Source organism: Cuculus canorus, chromosome 1 (assembly GCF_017976375.1).
Source record: "Cuculus canorus isolate bCucCan1 chromosome 1, bCucCan1.pri, whole genome shotgun sequence".
NCBI classification, from domain to species: domain Eukaryota; kingdom Metazoa; phylum Chordata; class Aves; order Cuculiformes; family Cuculidae; genus Cuculus; species Cuculus canorus.
This window is the reverse complement of record NC_071401.1, coordinates 17,939,567-17,966,677: the sequence shown is the minus strand read 5'-3', so window position 1 is coordinate 17,966,677 and position 27,111 is coordinate 17,939,567. Positions and strand designations below refer to the sequence as shown.

The following is a 27,111-nucleotide window of genomic DNA, read 5'->3' as shown; positions in this document are numbered from 1 at the left end:
TCTTCCTTTTCCTCTTACTGAAGCTGGAGCAGAGGACTTGGCAGAGGGAGACCCAGTTCCAGAGCGCGGCAGAAAGATGCTGCTGCGCATGCAACCCTGCGGGCATGGTAGGATTCTGCCTTTTAAAGTGCTGCATTGCTTCAGTCTAACTGGCTGCAGGGCGAAGTTTGTCACTTCCCAGTCCCTGTCTGGGAACTTAGCTTTTTTTTTTTTTTTAATTTATTTATTTATTTATTTATTTATTTTTGGCTACTTGCAAAAGAAAGTACAGTCCCATCTCACTGCAGCATGAATTGAAACCTTAGCACTCAGCACACCAGCTCTGCTGCTCAGGCCTAAGCCTCCCACACTGCTATAAAAGCCCTTGTCAGGACGCAGCATTTCTCATCTGTGCTTCCTCAGAGGGCTGACAGAAGTGGCACATTCTATGAGGAATCTTTTAAAACTCCTTTTTCTGCTTTTTTTTACTTCTGGAGAAAATACAGTCCCCTTGCCATTCCTGAACAATCCCAGTCATGCTTGGGTCAAGGACTGCAGCTAGCTAGTATCTCCTGGCAGCTGAGCAAAGTCATCTACTTATTTTAATGGAGCAGTCAAGTCCTCCATGCTCAAAATGAATACAACCATGCTGGAACAGAGTGGAATTAAATTGGATGGCTGGCTTTATTAATTTTTTTCCCTTCCTAAGAGAAAGGACAGTGTGGCTGATGAAACTAAGCTCCTGGGCTTAAGGGTCACCTTGCTATCCTTTCCTTCTCTGCTGACATCATCTGTTGTTTTGTTCTTCCGTTAGAAGCTATTATTTCTAGATTTTCTTGCGATCTGGGTAGGATTGTTGGTGGATGGTGATGCAGGGAACTGACTGTGTCCAAGGGTCAGATGCTGTGCTCTTTTAGCATGGCCAAAGATAAGCTGAAAGGTGATTTGTGTCAAAACCTTAACTCTTCACTTCAGACCTTGTCTGCATACCCACAAATACAGTGATTACTCTGACACCTGTAGTATTTTTGGGGTGAAAACAAGGGCACTGTACAAATGAATAGCTGTGTGTATTGGTGTGGTTTAGTGCCTAGGCCTGAGTCACAACAACCAGCTTCTGCCTCCAGCTGTGTCACTGGTGTGTGATGTGACCTTGGCATAGGCTGTAAGCTGACTCTGCAGGGATTGCATCTTCTTGATTAATAGCCTTGCTCAGAGTTATATCCCCTTGGTTCAACAGCACAAGTCTTTATTATCCTGGTAGCAGCGTGGAGTCCTGGCTCAGAAAAGGAGCACAATCTATTCCTGGCATGGGAACCATCAGCACAATTAATTATATTTGGATTGCAGTGTAAAAATTACTAGTAAGGCAGAGACGCTCAGGCCTACAAACATTGCATGAGTTTAATTAAAAGGATGATTATAAGCAGCTTTGGACACAGATACTTTCTATTTCTCTATTGGTTTCTATCACTGCCACAATAATGAATAGTCAACTAGTTCAAATTAAATGAGCTTTCATTCTGCGTGACATAAAGCTCTCAAAGGGGGAGAGGTAGCTCCTTGAGAGGGTTTTAGTAGCATGTAAAATAAAGGTGAAAAGGGGAAAGCTTCTCCTTTCCTGGGTGTTCACAGGCCAGAGATCACAAATGCAGCCTGTGTAAGAATGGAGCAATCGTCAGTGTGGAGAATGGCTGTGCTCCAGCAACACATCCAAGCACAAGGGATTCTCACAAGCTTGTACCTAAAAAAGTGACTAGGCTCCTTGCTGGGCTGGGGCAATCAAGCTCAGCATTTTGCAGAATGAGGCCCTGGCTTTTGCAGAGTTTCTGTATGTTGGAGGGAGCACTGTGGGTATTCTCTTGGCCTCCACGTTAAGCTCTCAGATTTTCCCAGAGAACTGGGCACAGCAAAATACAGTCCCAGGAAGGGAGCAATTAATTAAGCAGTTCTGTGCCTTCTGGTGTCAACCCCAGCAGTGCCTGTGAACTGCATAAATGCACTCAGGATTGCTGTCCAGAGCTCTGATCTGGGTGAAGCAGACTGCAAAGGGACTAATTTCAAAGCCTCTCTTGTATTCTTTGGTAGCACGTACAAGGACAGTGTTACAGACATTACCACTCTGGCTGTAATGGCTAAGGAAAAGGATTCAACAGATTATTGGGCTTGCTTTTTTCCCCCTATCCTGTGTGCATGCTTTTGTTGGAGATGAGGAATTAGCACTACAGATTTTTTTTTTTTTAAAGACACTTGCACTTTTTGAGACTTAGCCAGAATTTTCAAGTTATTTTTAAATGCTGGAAGTCTTGCAGAGGTCTGGGAATGTTAAGTGATTGATTATTTGTGTCGTAGAGCATAGGAGTCACAGCCCTGGACTGAGGCTCCATTGTGAGAGGTGCTGAATGCACACAGAAAAAAATGACTGGTTTTGCCCTTGGTACTGTGAAATCAGAACCAAGTCAGCTCCTATCCTTTTCTAATATATTTGTACGTGCTCTGTGTGATACAGCAGTGTATCAAATCACAGAAACGTTTCTGAATTGCAGATGAAGTACAAATAAAGGTCAGATTTGTGTAGCGTGCATTTGCTTAATATCTTGAGTGGCAGAGCGGAATAAACTATGTGAATGCCTGGGTGAAAAATAATTGTTCACACTTGGAGTTGATAACAGTGACTATCTGTATTTTTAACTGTGTTTCTCTGTTATGTCCAGGCCTCTGGTCAGTGCTGCAGTGCCATTACTGGACGACTTGCATTTATTGAGCTCCTTTGATCACTTTGCCAGCCTGACATCTGTCTAGTTTCGCTTTGCCAGGGTCACAGGATTGTGGTGAAGTTCTCACAGTTATTTGTATCTGTCTTTTCCTTTTATGATTAGCCTGAGAAATGAATGATTCCTCCCCTCTCTGCAGATGTGGGTTTATTTTGGGTTTGGGGTTTTTTTATTTCTTTTTCCAAGGGGCAGACAGGCAAATTTATACCTACACCAAAGATGTTATGTTCTTCACTGGCTGTCACAAAGCCCTTATCCCTACTCTTCTTGAGCACCTTGGGATAGCCCATGAAGTTGCAGCACTAATAGCTTGTTTTGTAAACGTGTGGTGTACACATTAGACAAGATTGGTCCCGGCAGGATGCCTAGAGCTGAGAAAAGACTGAAATAGGTTCCCGTGGGAGTTTTTCTGCACTTGTCCTCCCCAAAAGCTCCGTCTCGGGGACAGAGAGGCTTTATTCAGCACATCAGACCCAGCAGTCCTGGGTGGGTCCTTCAGGAATTGGAAGCTTTTCAAAATATTTTTTGTCTTGTGTACAGTCCTGGCCCAGTCACAATCTTGACCTGTGACTGAACTGATCAGTTAAAGAAAGGATTTTCCCTAAGTGAAAGACCCCCAAATTGAAATATTTTAGCAAAAGCCTAAAACTTGGGCACAGGCAGCACAAGAACTTGTGTCTTCTGTTTCGAACTGCAGGCCAACCTCTGGCCTGGCAAGAAAAAAGGTTTTGACCAGTCCTGCCTTAAATGTTGAACAGTTTTGACCCAATGACTCATTGTTTCATATCTGTTGTTTGTATTGCTATAGCAGTTGAGGCTCTTAAGCTCTGTATCCAAGACTCTGTTGTGCCAGGTGTTGTAGGAACACGAAAAGGAAAATCAAAAGGCCTTGTGAGGAAGAACATGAGTTTCTCTATAACCCAACACAACAGATGGCTACAGATGGGGGGAGCACGAGGAACTGATGAGATAACACTGACCTGTGCCATGAGTAATAGTCTTGGCTCATCGCTTAACTAAACATTGCTGAGGTTTTATAGACACTGTAGCAAAGGGTGGTTTGAAGGAGGATGATCAAGTCGCAGCAGAAGTTTACAGTAGTATTGCAGCAAACGAGAAGGGCCACAGAGGGAAAAGAGGCATGGTGGAAATGATGATACTTGAGGGAAGGTGTTTGCTGCAAAATCTCTCTAGCATTGTGGATGCTGTGGTCATCTGTGAGAGGGTGTAGATTCAGGAGCAAAGTACAGAGTGAAAGTGGTTTTGTTGCAGCAGGGAAAGCAGAGACAGTGGGGGAAAGAAACCTACAAGCAGGCTATGTATTCAGTGTCTTGGCCTGGAACTTGTGTGTTTACTACTAGCAACTCAAGGAAAAGAAGTGCTGTTTTTTGGATCATAAAATTTCACCACCACATGAGTGAACAGATGAGTGAAGCAAAATGTGTTTTCGTTGGTTAGCAGTGCAGATGCCTGCACAGTGGGCAAAGGAAAGTGTTGCTTTTTGTAGCATTGTTTATTTAAACTTCAGCTTAACAAAATTAGCCTGTGCAGAAACTTTAGTGAACATAGTCTTTAAGTTGAAAGTTTGCAGAGCAAGATGCAAGTCAAATGGCAGCCGCAGCAATTAGCACACATCCTTTCATGAGTATTAAACTGTGCTTAATCTCTACTGATAAGGGTCTTTTTTTCCTACACACCGTCTACAGCTAAAAATAATGTTAAGTTAAAGATGTACCAAATACGGTAGCTGCCTAGTCTGTGTTTTTTTCTGAAGCAGCTCACTCTCTTCCTTCATCATGGTTTGCTTCCCATGCAGCATGGGAGGAAACACAGCTTTCATAGCATATGTTTGGGCCTCAAGCTGCGCCAGGGGAAGTTCAGACTGGATATCAGAAAAAAAAAAATTTCACAGAAAGAGTCATCGGGCGCTGGCAGAGGCTGCCCAGGGAGGTGGTTGAGCCACCATCCCTGGAGGCATTTAAAAGATGGGTGGAGGAGGTGTTCAGGGACATGGTTTAGTGGCAGATAGGAATGATTGGACTCGATGATCCAAGAGGTCTTTTCCAGTCTGGTGATTCTATGGTTCTATGAAGCTCTCACTGGTTTGAGGATACCCCAAGTGCTCGTAGCCCATGGTGTAAAAGGTATTACTTGGAGTGGAACTTCCCCATGCTAAAAATAAAACTTTTAAAGGGGTGTTACTGTTTGATAGGAGTATTTTTGGAAAGGAATTGTGGAAAATGAAGGTGGCTTTTGTATCCTGTGTAATGCAGCATCACGTGGCTGCAGAACAAGAGAGGATGCATTGAAATAGGTTCCCCAGAAGGTTGTTGGAGAAGTAGCTTCATAATAGGAAATTCATTGGTTGCTTCGGCATAAAATGGTATTCCGGCTGTGTTGTCTACAGTAAGGACCCCTTTTAGCTGAACCATTTTTAGCCGTGTGGAAGGGGCCAAGGTCTTTATCTCGACAGCTCTTTTGACACTAAGCTTTGGACTCGCCACCAGAGGGAGACTGCAAGCCGTGCACCGTGAATCCATCCTGCTGGGCTGCACCAGGCACCTCCCAGAGCTAACACTAGACCAGCATCTCCAGCAGCAGGACCCTCTCTGCTCTGCTGGGCTTTGGGGTGTCTTATGAAGGTCAGGCAAACCAATGGGAAGGAGCATGGATGAGGGCAGCCTGACTGGTGTGACGTCCAAGTGCTTCTCCAGTGATCTGGCTCTGCAGAATGTCATTTTTTGTCCCTATACAGCTACAAAAAGTTTCCTGAGCATGAATGGTGTTCAGCGAAAGCTGAATAGGGTTTGTGCAGTCTCACTGAGTTGTGGAGAAGTGTGAATAATCCCTTTTAATGTCCAGCAGAAGCAATGTAATGGCAGCATACCCAACAATGCCATTAAACTTCTTGAAGATTAAATGGAAACGTGAGTTCTTCCAGGTCCAGGGAGAAAAGTGAGCTCATGGGTGGGGCTTTCAATATAGCAGACTCACTTGTGTGCTGAGGCTGACCTATTTGTTCCTTGTTGCCTTGCAGGGCTTTTACCCACGTGTTCACCTTTGGCCCAACATTTCGAGCAGAAAACTCACAGAGTCGACGGCACCTGGCAGAGTTCTATATGGTGGAGGCTGAGCTGTCCTTCACTGAAAGCCTCCAAGACATCATGCAGGTAGGTATTCCAAATGGTTATGAAGGACCGATACCAAAACTTCCTCCTCCTCTCTGAGCTGTGCTCCCTGCCCTCAGCTGACGTCGCAACTCCTCTCTCCCTACATAAACCTAGGAGAGGCACAGGGACTTCTCAAGGATCAGGGTTTGCTTGGTAGAGGTGAGGCCACAGAGGGGGTTTGGAAAGACAGATGAACTCAGCCCCCACATGAATGGGAGGCTGCAAAGTTGCTGTATTGCTGGGAAATGTATGAATGTGCTTGACTGTCACTGATGAAAGTGGCGCTCTCCCCTTCAAAACCTTCAGCATCTCCCCAGTGAATCTGAACAGTATTTCTGCAGCATGTCCCTTGGTTTGCTCTGTAAACAGCTTCTTGAAAACTGCATTGAAATCTCAAGTAGAAACAACAGTTCCTGACATATGCTATTCAAGATGGCTTTAGCAGAAGACTGCAATCCTTAGTCGGACAGCTTCTGGTTTTTTCAGGATTGACCTCTTGGTTGCAGTTTAACGATATGATAGATGCTAATGCGTCTTATTAGTCTCAGCATAAGCCGGCTTATGCCCGGTAGGACTTGTGAGTAAACATCCACACATGCTTTAGTATATCACATAAGCTCCTTGGAAGGCTATTGGAGAAATGGCCTTAAAAAGAAAAAGACCTGAGGCACTGGCTACAGATGTATACAATAAGATCCAGGTGGTGGTTTCTTCAGCCTGGATCATATACAGTCATGTAAGGCTGAGTCAGTAGAACTGACATACTCTATCTCTTGTGCATGTTGCTTCTGCTTCTTGCATGTCTGGATGGAACTTGTGGACCGACCTGCTGGGAATCTCTGTGTTCCATCATTAATAAAATCCTGCTCCTTATTTTCTCTCTCTTTTTCTCCAGAAAACTTTGTGTATTCTTAGAGTGTAGCATATGTATGTGTTTCTTCACTGCTTTTATCTAGTATAATAAGCAGGGTCTTCTGTTAAGCAGTGTTTGAGCCCTTGAACACAGTGTCAATATATCTGTACTCTTGTGCTGAGAACCCTAATTTCTTGGCTCCTGAAGTATAGACAGCCAGTTCAGACAATTAAGAGAATTAGATTTGAGAACTGTACTGGAATGTGTAGGGCTTTTATTTGTAGAGAAAGAAGGAACTTCCTCCCCTTTGGCTCAGCTTTTGTTGTTGCTAAACATCTTGAAGTCTCAGCTTGTGCTCTTCTCTTTTGTTTCTTCCATCTGTCTGAAAGTCTTTGACAAGCATCTTTCCCCATAACAGAAAGTCTCCTAGCAGTCATTGTTTTGCATTCCTCATAGCAAGTCTACATTGCAACATGCTTACTTTTGTGATGTTCACATTTGCAGAAGTGGAGTTCCCGTTTTGTTTATTTTTAAATCCTTGAGCAATCTCTCTTTAAAAAAAAATATATATACTGGCAGCAGCTCTAAAACCTAAGTTAAGTTTCTTTTTCCCCACTTAACTGACCTAAATTCACTGTTCTCTCATGTATCTGCCCATTGAGCAGTTTGTTTGTCATCATCTGCAAGCTCTTTGTTCGATGCAAAACGCCCAGTTGAAAGCCTTGGGGGCTATTGGCCAGGGTGAGCATCTGAACTCTGTATTCACATAAAGAGCTAGATTGTTTAAAAAGTATTTTTAGAATTGATATTTAACATTTGGACTGAATACCTCCAACTTCAGCAAGTCAGTTTACTGAGAATGCTCAGCTTCTTCAGGGACATCTTGAAGTATTTGCATATCCACCATTAAAGAGCAGCTTTGCTACAAATATTTACATGCTTACCGTTCACTGATAAGGCTTGAGATCCTTCTCTCAGCCAAAGCCACTAAAGAAGCGTAGCTTTTCTTACGAAGTAAAAGGAAAAAGAAGATTTAATGACAAATTGACATGTATTTGGGAGCAAAGGGCTTGAAATCTTAGAGCAATGGCCTTTTTTCCCCACTGTGACTGCATGAAGTAGTGCTCATTTGTTCCTAAATTAGTAGCACAGTTCTTGTGAAGTCTTATGCATCTTGATCACGCAATCTAAATTTCTTCTCTGTGCCAAAATGTATTTTAGTGCTACAAAGAAGCTTAAACTCTACAAACACTGGTTTCACAATACTTTCTGTAGAAAGTCCCCTGTGCTCAGTGCGTGCTTCACTGGGTGGATGGGAGGTAGCATTAGGGCTTCACTGTACAGGGTGTATGTAAGTGTATCTAACGAGAAACTCCTGTGACCTCTTTCCAGAAGAGTCTAGTCAAGAGGTTGAGTCACTCTTCCTCCAAACTGGATGAGAAACAGAGAGAGAGTTAGACGAAGGTCAGGTAAGACCATAGAAGGGGTCCAGTTTGCATGGAAGTGTCTGGACTCGTTAAAGCCAGTGCCCTCCTGTCCCTGAACTAGAGGATGGAGATCGCCAGTCTCATCTGTCCTCTGAGATACTTGCTGCCACCCTCTGCTTTCGGTGGTGTCATGTTAACTGTATTTGTAGGTCATTATCTTCTTTTTTTTGTCCATTGGCAATGCCTTGATTTTAAAGGATCCCACTTCACTCATGACCCTAAAGAGATCTCAAAGATACGATTTATTTATTTGATGCAATTCAGTTTCATTCAATGCACATTCAAAAACATGATTAAAAAAGACCAATATTATTAAGGCTGTGAAGTTAGGAAATGCCAGAAGGAACTTTTCCTGAGTACATTTCTGGGACTTTATGCAGTGTTAGAATTCCTTAGCAAGATCACATCCTAGCATCACTCTCCCATTAAAAGATGAAGAATAACTCTCTTTAAGAAGGAGAAAACAATTATAACACACAATATTGGAGCTCTGTTCTGAGGGCAGAAGTATTGTCTTCCACTGGTTATGTATTTCATCAAAATTAGTTTGCTGTCATTACAGCCCAGTGATGTGGAGCTTTATTACCTCTATTTTACGGAAGGGAATTCAGGCATGAAATGAAATCAACAGTAGCACTGATTTTGGTTGCCAGTTTCAGGGACCTTAGATCTGAAATGTGGGTGTGGCTTGATTTCCAGAACAATTTGCACTCAGAGTGCTTTCCATGTTCAGTGCCAAGGCTAAGACAGTTGAGTAAAGCTGATTGCAGTTTCAAGGGAACAAACATGGTAATCACATGGGAAAAGTTTGTTCCAAGTGTCTTGTGCAGCCCTCCTTTGGGACGTTGTGCTATCTGCAGGGCTATAGGTTCCTTCTCTGAGGTGGCATCCAACTGCGGTAGTCAAAGGTCTTTCTGTTTTATAATTTTCATCAACATTTATTGTTCAGCTTTGATGGCCATTGAAGCAGTGGTCTGACAGACAAGAGTCTTCCTTTCATACCAGCAGCGTCTCTCCATAGTGGGTCCTGAGCTGTTGGTTATATAGCTGAGAGGGGAGACTTTATGACCAATATCAGATGACTAATTTCCCCTCTGTGTGTGTCTGTCTGCACACATACTGTGTGCGTGAGCAAGCATGAAAGCAAGAAATAATGATCCACTTGGTGAATGTTTCATATGTAAATACCCTGTGATCTACATTGCATCTATATGCATGCCCCAGGTAAATGCATAAACAAAAATCCTACTAGCAGATTTTGTGAATTTTCTGAAAGTGTCTTAATTAATAAAGATGATTACTTGAACCCTTTTTGTGGTGCACAGCACCTTCAAATGCTGCTGCTGACATTTACCACTGTTTTGTTGTTGATTTCCTCTGTTTCAATTCTGATCATAATTTTATTTTGGAAGAGGATAACTTGCAGTATCAAAAGATCTAAGTTAAAAAGTAAACAATATAGTCAGGAGCTGCTCCCAATCAAAATAGGAAAGTTAACCATTAAGTCCCACAGCAACATCAGGGAAGACTATGATTAATACTGCTGATTCCTTTCTTTGAAAGGGAAAATAAGGAAATAAAGGCTAGAGGGATTTAGGAGAAAACTTTTTACTTCTGTCCATCTCACCTGCCCTCCTACCAGCACAATTTCTACATTTCCGCTAAGAAGCAACCAAATGAACAGGCTTTTGGACACCAGGAGTCCCACCTCTGAGATGGACTACTTGCTGTGATTTCAAAGGCCATTTCCCTGTGTGGGTGTCCTATCAAACGTTTCTTCCAGGATACATTCAAACCACTCAGTTTACCTGTACCTCCAGCTCACATGTTCCTTCAAACCAGCAAGCCAGTGGTTATGCTTCTTCACTCATATTTCCTATAACCTACTTTCCAGTCCTTCATTATATTATCTGCTCAAAGCCATAACTTCCCAGTTCGAGAGCTTTTTTTATTTCCCCCCTTCTCTTTTTCCCTTCCACTGTTCGTGCCTAGTACACATTTGGCATAAATAAGAGCAATGAGGAGGCCAGTGCTTGACCCACGTGTTTGTCTTTTCTGCCAGAATAAAACCTCAGTCTCAAACCTGGAAATATTTCTCAGATTGTTTTTCCCATACCACCCACATCTTTTTTCCACAAGAGGAAGCTGCTTATGTTGAATGCTGTGGGAACCTAATTGTTACTTTATCGCATAGAGAGGAAAAAAAGTGCTAATTAAACAACATGCTTTTCTGAAACCAGATGATACTTTCATTTTCTAGAAAGAGGAAGTTTAATGTAAAATCCCTTCGTCCCTGCCTGGTGAAACCAGATGAATTGCCAAGAAGTTTTCTAATTTCATTTGCATAAGCCTTTTTCTAGCTACTTTGAAGAAAGTTCAAAGCTAACTGTTTGGTTATTTGCCTCTCAGCAGCAGGAATGCTAGCTTTTCATTTCCTCTGCATTTGAGTAGCAGTAGGGGTAGAACTTTTCATCTGCATATGATAATGCTGTTCCTTTATTTGGATCTTCCCTTTTTAAACAGAGGGCCCAGATTGATGCAGGAGTCTGAAAGCTGAGTTTGGCTCCAGAGGACTCAAAATGGGCTGATTTACCAGCTTCTCTAGGCTGGTGGGATGCAGGGGCTTTTCACCAGCATAGCGTGGTGTTTCAGCAGTTTGGGACATGTGATAAACGATGTTGTTCTGAACAGGAGAGTTTCAACCCTTGTCTTGTGTGTGACAGTAGCCAAGCTGCTTCTTTTCTGCGCCTTTTCTTCCTCTTGCCCTGTAAAGTCTGATTCCTTGCAAGAGAGAGACCTGCTTCTTCCTTAGGATCATCTTTTCACAGTTAGTCTCCCCTGGGCTTTGTAGTGTCTGGGCGCTGCTGCTCACCTAGATATTGTTGATGAACGCTTCACTTCTTTCAGCTCTGTAGTTAGTAAAGCAATTGTTTATTGTCACAGAATAAAAAGCAGGAATGTGCCAGGATTTTCAGAGGTGCTTTTTGTTGGGAAAAACCTGGTCCCATCCCAGGCTGAGATGACGTGCAGCCCAGCTTGCATTGCTCTGTTTCTTTTGAAGGAGATGAGAATCTGGAGGGTGATTTTGAACAAGAGTTGGGATTTTCAGTAATATGAAGATGCCAAGAACATGCTTTTTGCAGGCATGGGGTCTGTAAGGAGTCATGGGAACTCTTGATCTGCATGACGGCAAGTGTCTTGAATCATCTGCTTTGCTTAACCACAAGAGAAAATCACTCTTGAAACAAGTTGATCAAAATGCATCAGCATCCCACGTGGGGGCTTTTTTTGTTTAAAATCAAAATGACATTTTAATTTCTTCATGGATGAAGCCCGTTTTACTGGATAAGTGTATCCAAATTTGATTATAATGTCATGTAGCTGATCCACATTAGTTTAGGGAAATGAAACCGCATCTTTTTTTAGTTTCTCAAACGTCCCTACATCGACATGTCCTCTGCTTTGAATCTCTACTCATCTCTGTCCATGTTCTCTTTGCTTCACTCTTACTGTGTGAATCTCTCTAGCTGGGATCTGTTTGATGGGCTGGCTCTACACAGAATGTGTTTATTCTCTTTGGTTCTGCCTCTTGCAACAACAAAGCAGAAAACCAGAATTGCTCATTACGGTAAAGGCACCTCACTAATAATTAATCAGAGACCAGTCACCACAAATGATCGTAATGTCTGTGTTTGTGGCTAACCAGGGCTGCTGCTTGGATATTTTAGCTATGCTTTTTTTCACTGGAGACACTTGACTGAAGATACACTGGCCATCAGCAGATGCTAAAGCCCTAAAAACCCATAGCAGAAACAAAGGTTCCAGTCCTCTTCAGTTACTGAGCAAGCCTGCTAATTAGAACATTAGCAAGCTGGTACCCTCTTAGGCGCTCTGACCATGCAGAAGGACAGAAGCTCCTTCTGTACTCCTTGGCTGATGGGTATCGTGTTTTATTTATAGTGTGGGACATCTAAGCAGTGTTCATTTTTCATGCATTCCTGTTTTCTCTGTTAGGTTATGGAAGAGCTTATCAAGACAGCGACAAGCACTGTGCTCTCCAAATGTCCCCGTGATGTTGCGCTTTTTCATAAATACATAGCTCCTGCCCAGAAGGTAATAAATGTGACAGGAAAGATCTGCAATCCTGTTATGCGTTTTGGGGGCCCTTCACTATAGAGAGGCTTAATTTTTTTTTTTTAACTGTGTTGGCCAATGTTAAGAAACTATGAAGAGCTAAAAATTGGCCTGAGCTTAGGTGATTGTTCAGGCCAACACAGACAGGACACACAACTTTCTGTAGCTGGTAGCAAGTGTGTTGGACCTGTAGCTGTCACATCACCTAGCAGTCTCTGAATCATCGGCTCTGATAATCAGGTATCCTTTTAGCACTGAAAGGCCTGGAGTAGATTTTGACCCATATCTAGATCACAATGCAGACCTACAAATGAAAACTTAGAGGGAGGTAGCTTTCCTGAATTTTACCTGGGCCTTTGAACCCTTGAGAGTAGATTTACATTTTTTTTTTCTTGTTTTGACCAAGGACAGGTTGGAACAAATGCTGAAAAACAGATTTGTGACGTAAGTGCTTCTATTTCAAAATTACTTGAAAGAGGGCTTTTGGGGAAAAGGTTCCTATTTTGTATATATTCTTTTCCTTTTCCAATTCAATGTTTTTTCGTCTAACATGATGTCGCTGTAAAAACATGAATTGCGGTTCTCTCTGTACTGTTCATCTGTTGCCCTTTCATCTCCACATGAGAATGGCATATGAATCTGCTGGCCTTTGGCTTTTGCTTCTCTGGACAAGATCTCTTTCTATCACAGTATTCTCTTTCCAGCATGTGCTCACTGTTTTGCTTGCGTTTGGCTTTGGTGCTCTGCTTCCCTTCGTGCTTTCACTCCCACGGCTCCCTTTTTATGAAACTATTTTTTGATATTTAAAAATCCTAATTGGTTCTCTGTTCTGGTTGCTTGTGCAACTCCTTTTTCCAGTTCCTTGTGTGCCAAAGAGCTCTGAAGAGTTTTGGTTTCCCTCCTTGGACTGCAATAATACCTCTTCTTCCCTACTCTTGCCTGTCTTTTCAAGTAGTGATGCTCTCCATCCCACAGAACACTGAGGGATTGCTCAGCCCAGCACTGGTTTTCCTGTTAAGCAACTACAGCCACCCTTGGGCAACAAGATCATGATAGATCTCCCTGTGCTGTGTGCCTGCACAGACACCATGGGAGACCTCAGCGAAGTCACTCTCTCCCCGTTTCAGTCCTTCTCTCTTTATATCAAACTGATAATCCTGAGAGGACAGAGTTGATCTCAGTTTCTCCCATGGTCCAAGGAAAAAGAAAGTGAGTCAGTCCATGACCCGCCCCCTCTCTTCATCAGCTATTGGCAGATTTGTGGCATTCCTGGCTCTAACACATCAGTTACATGCACTGAACCTGTGCCAGTGATAGACCTCATTTGGACCGTGGCGTTACGTAACCCAAACACATGAAGCAATACATTCCTTCCTGAGGTATTTCTTCCAGAAGCCTTCCCTCTGTTAGTGAAACCTTGCAGCTGGGTGTAAAGAGCTTGAACTCTTTAAGGGATTTGGTTTATGATTGGATTTAGCCAATAATACAGAGAGATTGAATTATTGTGATTAGGTTATTCTCTTTTCTTTGTCCATGGCATTTGCTTGGTATGTGGAGAACTTGTCAGCAAAAGTATCTTCCACTGAGTCTTAATTTCCAGTGATCAAGCCTGCAGCATTTTTCACTGCACTTTTTCTGTTCACTCTGCCATGATGCTGTACTTTTGTACCATTGGAAGTCACTGATGCAGAAGTCAGTGGAGAATCTGCTCTCAGATTTATCAGAGGAGTAGGGAAACACTGCTGCAAATAAATTTCATTACTTTTCCAAATTAAAATGAAAATGTTTGAGTTACAAGCCCTTTGCACTCTGGTCTGTTACTTTTGCCTAACACCATCCTGAACAGCAGAGCTGTGCCAACGAAGGCACATTGTTTTCTTAAAAAAAGAGAAATCTACAAACTTCCGTGAAGCAGTTCTCCACGGAGCGCACTTCTGACTGAAACGCTCTATTGCAATAATGCAAGAGTGGCTTCAGAGCTTAGCACCCCCTGCCCTGCATGTAGCTGAAGCACAGGAAAGCATGGGGTTCTTGCCATATAAAATGGGGTTTGGTTTCTGTCCAAAGAAGCATTGCTGGGAAGTCTGACATCACAGCACACGCTGGCATGGTGGTGGGGAAATGCCTTCTTGATTTTCCAGTGCGGCACTTAACCAGAAAGCTTTCTTGTTATTCTTTACATAGTTACCTTAAAGGCTTTTTTCTTTTTCCCTCTTGCAGAATCTCCTACAGTGAAGCAGTGGAAATTTTGAAGCAAGCTTCTCAAACTTTCACTTTCAAGCCAGAGGTAGGAAGTTGCCTGATGGTTTGTCCCAGTGTCTGTTGATGCATACAGCCAGCCTGAACTTTGTAGATCTCCTTTCTCTCTGATACAGCAGGAGTTGTTACTTTGCGCAGGTTATCTGCCTCCTGGGGTGTTTGCTCAGTTGTAACCCATTGTGTAACTTTTGCGCTTAGGGGATGAAATGGGAGCAACATAAGGAGTGAGTTCTGTAGCAGAAGAACATGTAACCTTTGCAGGGAAGGAAGTGAGGAACTTGCTGTTGAGGCACCAAGGTTTTGACAAAGGCACTTCTCTTTCCTGTATTGAAGTAGTGCTAAGGGTGTTGTGGATTCAGTATCAGTCACCTAAGAGGGTTTGCTGCAATAAAGAAATTCTATTAGGAGGCACAAAAGGTTTGGTGAGGACTAATAAGCCAAAACCATGTCAAAATACCATGTAATCTAGATGTAGGTGAAGGGAATCCCTTGTGTTTCCAAAGTATAGATGTTGACTGGGAAAAAATCACATTCTAGTCTTTCTAGCTGCTAGATTATGTTTTTCTGAAAGTCATATTTTGCCCATATTCAAATATGTGTGCACATTGGTAGGAAGAGCATTCCTGGTCATGCTCACCTCACGTATACTGTTTAAACTTAATCTCTGACACTTTGAGGAAAGTAATCCTCTACCTGAAGCCACTTTCACAGCTGATTGGATAGCTGTCTTGTCTCTGTGTGCAAGTAGGTGTAGAACCCCAGATCCTGTATCTGTACAAACCTGATCTGAGACAGGACAGTCAGGATATTTTTAGATTAGGAGAGTCTGCAGAATATCTGTTCCTCTCTTCCCATTCCACTCCACCAATATTCTTTCCACATCCTATAGTGGGCTGGAGGTTTCTAGTCAAAAGCCACAGAATTCCTAACAACGCTGGAAGAAAGGTGAACTGAAGGGCGTTGCAAATGTCCAAGGTTTCTGATAACAGAGAATTGGTTGATAGGATATCAAGTTTTCTTAAACGAGAATTTATGTAGCATGTAACAGAACACAACAGAAAAAGAGGGCAAAGCTGTTTTCTTTATACCAGAGGTAACACTCAAATAAGGCAGGTTTGCTGGATTGAGTAAGCTGATTTTGGATAGGTGCCTGTTTCTCCTAAGCTATGTGGAATTGGTTTGGGATGGGGAGGGGGCATTGTTTGTTTGGGTTTCTTCTGATTTGATATCAGATGCTTGGGCTTGATGCAGGGATGATCTGGCCCTGTTCTTTGGAAGTGAAACCACGTTATTTTCGTTGCTTTGCTCTGCCTTAAAAGTCATGAAACTCTGCTTAGCAAATTTTCCTATTGGCCTGTGTGAGAAGTTGCGGTGCTTGGTTTCGTGTTATTCGAAGCTGCATGTCTCCCCTACACAGATATTTTGCTGCGTCTCTTGCCATAGGCAAGACGCAACAAAGTAGGATCTTGGATCCCTTTTGCTGTCTTTACAGTGGGGTTGTGACCTCCAAACAGAACATGAAAAATACCTGGTGAAGCACTGTGGTGAGGTTCCTGTGTTTGTGATTAACTACCCATACGACCTCAAACCTTTCTACATGCGGGACAATGAAGATGGACCTCAACACACAGTGAGTCCATAGGTCACACTACATCTCCTTTTAGGCTAGGCATGTGTCTTAGCCTGGCTGGTAGGTAGGTAGGTAGGGATAGTCTTCTCTTGGACCTCCACTCAAGAAGTCCAAGGTGAAACATGATCATTTGATAATCCTGTCCAGTCTTTTTCCATTGCAGAAGTTGTCCCCAAAGCAGGAACAACAGGAGGAGAAAGATTCAGGAGCTGGACAGAGTTAAGTTTTTGCTTAAGTCCCTTAAGACAGGCTTACCCTAGTTTATTTCTTTTCCTGATAAACTTCTGTACTACTAGGTAAAATGCCTAGAATAGCTTGCTCCCAAGCATTCGATGAGTCTCTTATCATCCAAATGTAGCATCCATGTAACCCTGAAATAACAGAATTAAGATGTAAACTCTTCTTCCACAAGTCTCATGCTTTGAAAGTGTAATTTCGCAGTTGAATTGAGAAGAACTGAAACGTTGCTTCTACTGAACAGTGACTGTCCCACCATGAGCCACTATCACTTCACTTGCTTTATTTACAGCAACAGTTCAGCTGTGGCATACAAAAAGTAACCCTACAAAACAGAGGAGAAAACCAACCCAAACCTAGCAGCAGAGGTGATAACAATAGGATCCTAACACTGCCATTGATCCATTGACGTCAATACCATTAGAGCTGGCTCAAGGAATGGGGCAGATGGGGATAAACAGAAGTTAGAGCATCAGAGCAACTTAAACTTTAAGGGAATCAGGGTTTCTGGAAACTTGCTTGTGTCTTTGCTTCCTTGTGAGCTGCTGTTGGATTCTTTATACCCTGCACAGGTTTGACTACATTCATGGGTTGTCACCAGAGTAACCTGATGGGATTCAGTTCACACTACATGCTGTAGATATCTTCAATCTGGATCACTGCTGCATGTGTTTAGCTTTTCCCGTGTACTTACTGATGTTCATCATTGTAAAGTTCCCTCCTAGCCTTCTGCTGTCAACAAGAGACTTTTCAAGCACGTGCAAATACTTACCCAAGTGTCCTGGGCTCTTGAAGAATTACACTAGCTTTTTGCAAACAACCATCAGTGTCAACTGTACTTCTACCATGCACTGTATGGCTGGCTATACGGCACAACTTAAACTCATTTTCTTTGTTTTAAGGTTGCAGCTGTTGATCTGCTTGTACCAGGAGTAGGGGAGTTGTGTGGAGGCAGCTTGAGAGAGGAGCGACTGTCCTTCCTCGAATCACGCTTACAAAGGTACAGAAAACCCACACGTGCAAGGGAATGAGCCTGACCAAGAGAGCATTTCAGCAGCTCTCAGAGGCTGGCAAGACAGAGGAGTGGAAGGGCTACTAACACTGTTAAGCCTTTTTTTTGTCTTTGAGATGTTCATCTCAGTAGGTAATTGCAAACTAGTGGAGAAGTTCTTGTGCTTCTGTTGTAGCATGCAAACTGTCTCTGTTATAGCTCATCACAGAAGAAGAGTTTATTTTATGCTGAGAGGTCAGGGCAGCAGGATGCCTCAGCTCTGCTGGGATTGTCCAGAACAGGGTCTCGTGTGAGGCACTTCATCCTTGAACCTTTTCTTTGCAGCTTTTGTGGCTGAGAGTAGCTTGTGAAGGTGGAAGTTGTCACACAGACAGACTTGGATATATTTGTTATCACATTGTGTAACTGAGGAACTGTAATTTTGGTCAGAAGTTTTGCTAGCTCTGATGCAGCTGGCCTTGGTGGCATCATTTAAGAGAATACAGTTCTTTGCTAACAGTTTGGTGGGAACTTCATACAAAGTGCCTGGGACCTGTACTGAGTCATGTGGCTCCTTCCCTGCTGCTTTGTTCTGTAACATGTGACTTTGAGTAGTTTTTGGTTAAATTCAGTGTCAGAATATCAAAGCTGCTGTTTAGTTAACAATAATTGACATTATAGATGGGGTAATTCTCCACAGACAGTTGCTCCCTGGATCCTGTCTGTCTGTTCAGAAGAACCTTTCATAACTCAGATGAGTTCATTTGGGCCAGTCATACCCTTGTGCAAAGCATTTTGGAGGAGGATTAATCCCAGAGTAACATCATTTGCACACTGGGAATGAATTTGTTGCTTAAATCGGCTCCATGCTCAGAGAAATAAATCTACTCAGTGGAGAAGAGCAAAATCCATTTCAGCATAATGAATCCAAAAGGCACAGGGCAATTAAAATCACTAGAACATTGGTTCTCAGTTTGTGGTACAGGATGATATTATTCCCTGTGCGTCCCATTATTCTCCTTGCAAACTCTCCCAGAGCAGGCATGCTTCAGCTGAAGTGAAGTACAATGTTGCCTGCTGCACTTTTTAGCTTGAAGTTTTTGCTAGTGAGATCTTGAGTCCACAGCCCACAAGGTTTGGGGCTGCAGGAGTGGTCCTTGTGGAAGCTGAAGCCAGACTTTCTTGTTTGTCAGGACAGTCATAGGAAGTATTTCAAGCTACAGATGGGGTGTGTCTTCAGTGACCTAAAGTATGACTCTGCATTGAAGATGACCAGGAAAAATAACAACTCTTTTTGCATATTTTTCTTAATTTTTAGTACTTGGGATCTGTTCTGCTGAGCCCAGATACTTTTAAGCCTTTTAAATTGTGTTTCTTGTAGACCCGGCTTAACAAAGAGAGATAAAGAATGGGATTCTTGTCTACTTATACGCACTTAATACAATAGCTCTTCAAGTCCTAGTCAGGGACTGCTGCAAGGCACCGAAGAGGAGAGAAGTGGTTTGTCTTTGCCTACAATTTTCTGCTTGTGTTCAGATAAATGGGGAAAACAACTCAACAATTTTCTCTTGGGATAGGAAGATGGGAGAGAGTACTCTGGTGGCAATTAAAAAAAGACATATTTTACTTAGTAGTTTTATGGAAGTTGAGACACATTAATAAAGCCATGGGAGGTCAGTGGTTTTACGCATTATGAAAGGGGAGCCACATAGCCAAACATGAAAAGATTTTGACTCACTCACTCATGAGGTTGGCTGCATGTCATTGTAAATTCAATATTTGGGCATTCGGGCATGTACTCTTGAAACGTTCACAAGTAGTTTACTAATATGCTTAAAGTTAAGAATACACATAAGTCTTTTCCTGAAGGTGGGATCAGCCCATTATGTTGACAAAACAAACCTTACATTGTAAGAAGCATGTTGGGAATCTGTTCAGGTTTGTCTACCAACTACTAGAACTGGCAGCCATTGATCATGTCTTCTCTTAATTTCCTGCCTTTCGTTTTTGGACTGAGTTTAGTCATCAGACCCTTACTTTTCTTTTTTCTTGCCTTCTCTTCCAGTCAAGTGCTGCTTGTGTGGATCTCCTCTGTTCCTTTACTTACAAGGGGTTTTCTTTTTATTCCACAGATTAGGACTCACAGATGCCTACCAGTGGTAAGACGTTGTGTTGGTTTGTAAGCTATATTTCTTCTTTTGCGACTCTTTAAACAACTGTCTCTTTTTTTTATCTTGTTCTTGAGGGTTGTTTCTTAGTCCAATTACCCTACCATCACTGCCAGTCTAAGCGGAACAGCCAGTTTATTTAAACAAAGTTTAATCTAATGCTACTTAGTTTGTCTTCCTAATTTGTCCACTCACAGCACAGGTCATTTCTTTCAAGATTGCATGAATTGGATTAATTTACAACCCATCAATAAGTTTTGATATTAAATCATTAAGCTGTGTTCCATGTTGAATAGATTCTGACTGTCATTGCCTGAGATAAACAGGTTACAGAACCACAAGCAATTTGTGACCTTTAACTGCTCTATGAATAACTCCCTTTGCAATTGGCAGGACACTTGGGTCGAAAAATCTTCCCTAACAAAATGGTTGAAGCAATTAAAACTGTCCTGTTAAGGAGACAGAACAATCTTTGAATTAACAGTTTAGCCTGTTAGAACAACCGAAGGATCTCAGTATTCCTCTTGGCAAGTGTTTCTTAGTGTGTGCTTTGTCACAGCTACCGAGAGGTGGTAGTGCAGAGAATTTTAAATTTAGAAGACTGTATTCAAATACTCTGCAGTATTTGGAATGATCATTAGGGAGGCTGAGTAAGTGCAGGACTCTTCATGCTCCTTCTTCGACAATATGAAATCACTTAGGAACAGCCCAGTGTGTGGCAGACCTTTATATCATCTGTTTGCAAACAGGATGAATGAAATGTCTTCCTTTATTGTTTGGGTTTATGGGCCAGAATACAACATATCACTTCCTCTGAGGGAAGGATTATCCTGGCCAAGGATGATCAGTTGTGTGGTTGGATGCTGAGATACAGCTTGATGCGCAGTGGCAGAGCCTTCCAGCACTACTAAGATAGTTCAGCCCTGCCTCATGCTTCCCTCAAGAGAGAAGATTAAGACACTGCGTATCGAGCATTTGCATTTTCATGTAATGTGTAGCAATCACATTCTGGAAATAACTTTCCTCCTGTGATCCTGTTTTGGAAACTCTTGACTCCTTTCTTCCTTCTGTTCCATCACATGTGATGTAACCTCTCAGAGAAGGTTAAAACTGTTGTTACACTCTGGTGTACTAGGAAAGTGCAGGATGGGAGTAACCTGAATGCTTCTGGACTACAGTCCAGAACCTGCGAGAAATCAGGTAGGTAGTTTGCCAGCATCCATCTTTTCAATAGAAGTGGCAGGAGAGACTGAAACTAATCTCCTCCAATTTAGTGATTGAATTTAGTCTCCAAAGCTGGCTCCCAAACTCTTTGAAGAACAGTTGAATCATTCCTTTTTAAACATAATGTTTTCTGCATTTAGATTGGGCAGCTGTATGAGATGTGGTCCTTTTTGAAATCCCTTATATATTGCCATATCTCTGTTTCTACCTGTTTTCTCCTCACACTAAGCATGAGGATATAGTAGGGACTCACTTCTTCTAGGACAGCTTCAGGAGTGCCTTATTTATGGGGGAATCATTGGGCAAAGAGGCAACTGATGATCTGAAGTTCTGTTGTGCTTCTGCCCATTCCTACCTTTTAGAAAGCTTTACGGAAAAAAAAGTAGATAAATTGACATGGTCAAAGTCTTCTGAATCTTCTTCAGTTCACTGTATCTTTCCTGTTGACCAGGTTTATTTCTATAAAGAATATGAGTTGCAAAAGTACTTGGCTTGATTTTAGGGTTATTTTATCTTATTTTCACATTCCTTCCTTTGAACTCTAGATAGAAAAGAGCTCAGCACTGTAGATGCTGATCTTGGCAGAAGTTGGGTGATCAGAGTTTATCCTGGGAAGTCATTTACTTTCTTTGTGACTGGGGAGTATTGAGTATATTGCCTTGTAAATGGGGGTCCTGATCCTGTGTGCAGCCTCCAGATGCCAGTTTAGCACTAACAGTAACAAAGCAGGTAATTCAGAATGAATAATGTGTCCCCACTACCATCAGCTGGAGCAGCATTTCAGTCAGTCTTTCAGCATGCAAGACTTTTCCTCTGTCACAGCAACCATCAGTGGAGAAGGTGGGCTCATACTGAACCCTTTCGAGTCCAGGTACCTTTCTGATATTCTGGTTTGACGCTCGTGAAAGTATGCAGAGTGGTGTTACCTGCTGTCTTACAATGGACATTACTATGTTTCCTTGGCCTTGCTCCTGCTCTAGATGGATAAGATTGAGCTGTGCTGGGCTCTTTAATTTCTAATATTCTTTGAAGCTTGAATGCTGGAGTGTTCCATTGGGTCCGTGTGTGGCAGGTAGAAAGGAGGAACTGGATTTAAGGAACAGCAGCACCAAGGAACCACTTGCAGTTCGCAGCCAGTGACAGCATTCATATCATCCTTTAACCTCCTTCAGAGCCCAGGAAAAGCACGAGGAGCGGCTGAGAGAGCTGGGGTTATTTAGCCTGGAGAAGAGGAGGCTGAGGGGAGACCTTATTACTCTCTACAACTACCTGAAAGGAGATTGTGCAGAGGAGGGAGCTGGCCTCTTCTCCCAAGTGACTGAGGACAGGACAAGGGGGAATGGCCTGAAGCTCCACCAGGGGAGGTTCAGGTTGGATATCAGAAAAAAATTCTTCACAGAAAGAGTCATTGGGCACTGGAACAGGCTGCCCAGGGAGGTGGTCGAGTCGCCTTCCCCGGAGGTGTTTAAGGAACGGGTGAATGAAGTGCTTAGGGACATGGTTTAGGGAGTGTTAGGAATGGTTGGACTCGATGATCCAATGGGTCCTTTCCAACCTGGTGATTCTGTGATTCTGTGATAGCCCATCACTGTCCTTGCCAGGCACCTGATCCTATTAGTCCTGCTTTGCAGCGAAACCAGGGTGCTGTGCTTGGACATATGGAGGCAAGCAGCAAGTCAGTGCTAAAGCCAGCTAAAACATACCCAAACTCTACTGATATCAATGGGAGTGTTTTAGATTGACGTCCCTGAATGCTTATCTTGTGGATTCACAAAAAGTTATAGCAGAGCAGAAAACAGTGTTTTACCCAGCATCAGAACCTGGCAATACTTGAAATATTTATTTCCTGAAGCTTTCAATAAAACGGTCTTTCAAATGGCGTTTTAGTCGTAGTTTTTCATACCTTTGTATTTTTTCCTTTTTTTTTTTTTTTTTTTTGCAGTAGAATATTCAGCTTCATGGGCTGCAGTATCTTTGTTCTTTTAGCCTTTTTTCTGGCTGTGGAGGCTTCAGTATAACAAGGGGGTTACGTAAAAGATCAAGATTATATTTGTTTTGAAAGGAGACTGAAAAGAATGCATTCTGCTTATGAATGGTCACTAAGAGAGCACTGATCTTCACAGTGCCTTGCCATGCAACACAGGAGCTCGTGATAATGATAAAAGGATATAGATTTTTAAAAGGATGAAAGGAAATGCTTTTCTAACTTGGCACATAACAAGCTCCTGGAATTCATTGCCAGAGGACGTTGTTGCGGCACATACTTTAGCAAGATTCAAATCTCTGAAGAACTACCAGTCCTTCAGAACATGAACTCCAGGGCTAGCTGGGGTCACAGAAACTTATTTCTCCTATGGAATAATGTTGTACAGTCCCCTAGTTGCCAATGGAGGGCTCAACTCTCCTTTTAAGTATGAGCTACTGGGAGAAATAGCTAGACTAGTTCATGACTGGTTTTGAGGCGAGAAAACATCTAATGTCTGGAGACTGCTGAATGAAGGAAAACCTCAGGGAGTGTTTTCCATCCTAAAGGGAACCTTCTCTTCATCTGCAGGCAGTTACTTTTTCTTTCATCTGGGAAGAAGTGGAAAATTTCTCAGTTCCTTTGCTTCTTCTAAGTACAGTCATCAGAAAGGATTCACAGGCTTGATCCTCAGCAGTTTTAATTCAATGGACTTTTTCCATTAACTTTAATGGGGTTTGTTTTGCTCCTTTTGCCAAAATGGCTTCTCAAAGTGCTTTGAGATCTACAGGTGAAAGCCCTGTATAAGCAAGGATAGAATTTATTGTTATTGTTCATCTGGAAGAAGCTGAGTTATTTCATCTCGTTACAATGACTTTATAAATTCTGTTGCCAGCAAAAGGAGAGAACAGATGCTAGGCTTAGTCTTAGCTGTCTTTGCACAGGCTGAGATATGCTTACAGGTATAATCAGAAATGTCTGTGCTGTTATTTGTATTACTAGTTGCAGCTAGGGTTGTCATCAGATGGTTTGCCAGTTCTGCTCAGAACTACTGAGCTAGTACAGATTGATCTGCCATGGGCAGCACCCGTATCCCTCACATTTACAGGGTCTTTCCCAAATCACAAGTCACCACCTTCAGCATCAGATCTGCCCATCATCTTCCTTGCAAACCCTTGAAAAGCTGCAAAGTGGAGCTCTCTGAGGCAGTTCCCAGTGTGTTAGCAGAAACTGTAGTTGTTCTTAGTGCAGTCTGTATCTTTGTCACAGGATGTGGGGTAGATATAACTGAGCCTTAGCAAGCCAAGCTAACAGCCAGAAGCACAGATAGACAGCATGTGGGTCCCAGGGGTCAGAAAATGTATGTCCCACTCTTGAGCCTGCTGATCAACTTGCAGTATAGATGTACGTGCACTTTGTGTTTCAATGCTAGTATGAAGAGGTAAGCAGTTCTAGGATTCTCTGATTCTATGAAGTTCTGCTTCTGGTTTTACTACTTGAACAGTGGAAGGGAGGGGAAAAGTATGGGAATTGGATTGAGTGTAGTAAATGGCTTCCCAATTTTTAACTACTGTTAATGAACTGCAAGGAAAAACAATTTCATGGTGTAAAAGAGATACTGTCAAACTGAGTCTTCCGGGGCTTGCAGTCTTGCAGCTGTAGAATTTGTTGGAGAGTATTTTTATTTTGCAAGTAGAGGTGATCAGTGGCATTACTTCATTCTGTTATAATGGAGTCTTCAAGCCAATAAAATTCAGAAGTCCAAGCAAGTACAATTAAATATATATATATACTATTTACTGTACATAGTAATATATGTAAAATATATATGGGTACACAAAAATATACTTTTCCCTTGCAGTGCATTAACAGTGGTTAAAATTTGGGAAGCCATTTACTACAAGCAATCCAATCTTCTTTTTTTTTTTTCGCTGTGTTTTTTTCCCTCCACTCCCTAAGTAGTAAAACATATATATGCATTTATATTTGAGTGTACTTGATTTTTTTTTTTAAACTAGGATGATGAAATATTCATACAAAAAGATTAGGAGCATGTAATGGATCTGGAGTCACTTAATCCCTAGCTAGTGCGTTCATATGAAGAAGAATAACTTTGTGGCCTCAGCAAGCTCAGAAGTGGCCCCATGAATCAATAGAACCACTGAGATGTTTTTCAGTCCTATTAAAATAACACTGTTGGTGGCAACTTACGGCTGCAAATATAGTTCCTGCATATCGCATTAGCTACAGTCCAGCTGGGAAATCTGGAACTCCAAAGAAGAACCATCATAATCTTGTTGACACCTTTATATTTGTAATGTCTGCTTCCAAATATTTTCTGAACTTTCTGTGCACAACAGGTGCTGTTCTCCAAAATGAAACATCTTGGATCTCATTTTTGGAACAGATTTTCCTAATATTTTTTGCTGACTTGCTGTGGGTATAAATGAATTGGCCTGTGAGAATGATTGGGGAAGAAGCAACAAAAAGCCATGATAATTACCTTAAAAGAAAAAAAAAAATACAAAACTGTAGGAATATTCAGCAGATAGCAAAACCTATTTAGGCTTCTGAAGAAATTACTGTAAATGAAATGGTTTAGACTACTGAGAAGAAGACAGAAAATTAAAGAATTTATTGTAGGTCAGGTTTCAGCACCAGCAGGGCAAGCTCTCAACAAACCCAAGCAGGCAACCCCGATCTGTGACAGTGGAAGCGTTTTGTGCTTCCGTAGGACCTTGGGTTTGTGCTACTGTTATGAATATTTTGGATGGTAAAACTTACAAAGATACTTTCAATACGAGCAGGGCTATGATGTTTAAGCTGTTCTTCGTACCCAAATGAGTTCTTGCTCCTAAACAAAATGGGTTCTACTGTATTGGCAAGGCATAGCTATGCTGGTTTAAACGCATTTGCACTTGAGGTTTCTGCTAATACAGTTCTGGCTTTCAGGAAGCTACACCTTGTCGCATCCCTGACCAATGCTGGCTGTGCTGGCAGAAATTCACCCTAACCAGAAATGGTTAGGGACAAAGGGAAGTGATTAAAATGGAAAGCAAAACCCTAGATAAAAAGCTCAGTATAATTATATCAGCATAACTGTGCTGCAAATGTAATTATCTGTTTAAATTGCAGGTATCTAGACCTCCGAAAATTCGGCTCAGTTCCTCATGGAGGCTTTGGAATGGGGTTTGAACGCTACCTGCAGTACATCTTGGGAGTTGACAATATCAAAGACGTTATTCCTTTCCCTAGGTTTTCTCACTCCTGTCTCCTGTAGCTCAGCAGTTGACCCGTGCGGAGAAAACTGCTGGTGTGACTATATGTATATAACATACCAAGATGATATGACTACGTATGATTTAATGGGAAAACAAAAAATTTTTATATCAATGAAACTCTTGGTTAATTTAATACTGATTTATTGAAAATAATGTATGTTCTGTCGTGATTATGGAAGCACACTGGCAGTTAATTTGATAGCTGTTCATGTGGTCAGTGCATTTCAGGAGTATTAATAAATCTCACTTAACTAAAGGGTTAAGATTCTCCTGAGAGTGGTAAAAGCCATGGAAGTACTGAATAAGCGTTGTTGGGAGGTAGTGGGGGTTTTATGTGAAATATTAATAAGGAGGCGTGACCTAAAATGGACTGGGAGCCAGGACTGCTGTAAGGCTTTAATAGGCTTTAATTAAATGCCTGAAAACTGCTTTGAAGACCGAGTGTTATAAAATTGCGAAGTATTGTCATGTCTGTGATGAAGTCGCTCCTACTAAACAGCTACTATAAAGCATGATTCTCCCCACCCATAGTTAAAAGCGAGTATTGTTTACCTCAGAAAATTCAGCCAAACCTAGCAAGGAAGAATGTCTTACTGGAACTCTTGGAGTGAATTAGGTAAATGATGTTTGATTTTGTGAATCATCAATAAAGATGTATACTGGCTTGTTTTGTAACTCTGTATGGTTTCTTGTTCTGTTATAAAACCATAGCACTTAGCATCATAGTATTTCCTTCATTGTCTTTGGTAGATGTTTTCTTTTCTGTGTACCCAAATCAATTGCACAACTTCTGCTGGAGTTACATCTTCTGTCTCCAAGAGAGCGCATGTTCATAGCAGAAAGAAATGTTCAGTTAGATGAGAGTTCATTCATCTCTCCAGAGCCAGCTTGCAGTTTATTGGTGTTTTTTTTTGTTCTGGCTTTGCTTTTTTGTTGTTGTTATTGAGAAAATAGCTCATGT

General features: G+C 42.0%; 1 protein-coding gene across 2 annotated transcripts in view; it reads left to right on the top strand.

Moving 5' to 3' along the window:
• The window catches only part of NARS2 (asparaginyl-tRNA synthetase 2, mitochondrial), a 52,439-nt gene extending 25,604 nt beyond the window's left edge, over positions 1-26,835 (top strand). Inside the window, exons 7-14 of one of the 2 annotated variants that reach the window (XM_009566521.2) lie at positions 5,791-5,923; positions 12,278-12,376; positions 12,804-12,841; positions 14,618-14,684; positions 16,149-16,286; positions 17,426-17,523; positions 19,647-19,673; positions 26,005-26,835. In XM_009566521.2, the coding sequence (XP_009564816.2) occupies positions 5,791-5,923; positions 12,278-12,376; positions 12,804-12,841; positions 14,618-14,684; positions 16,149-16,286; positions 17,426-17,523; positions 19,647-19,673; positions 26,005-26,149 (745 nt within the window). In that variant the 3' untranslated portion in view covers positions 26,150-26,835. Of the gene's footprint in view, positions 1-5,790; positions 5,924-12,277; positions 12,377-12,803; positions 12,842-14,617; positions 14,685-16,148; positions 16,287-17,425; positions 17,524-19,646; positions 19,694-26,004 lie in introns of both variants that reach the window. The other variant, XM_054056143.1, reaches the window with a different exon arrangement.
• The last annotated feature ends 276 nt before the right edge of the window (positions 26,836-27,111 follow it).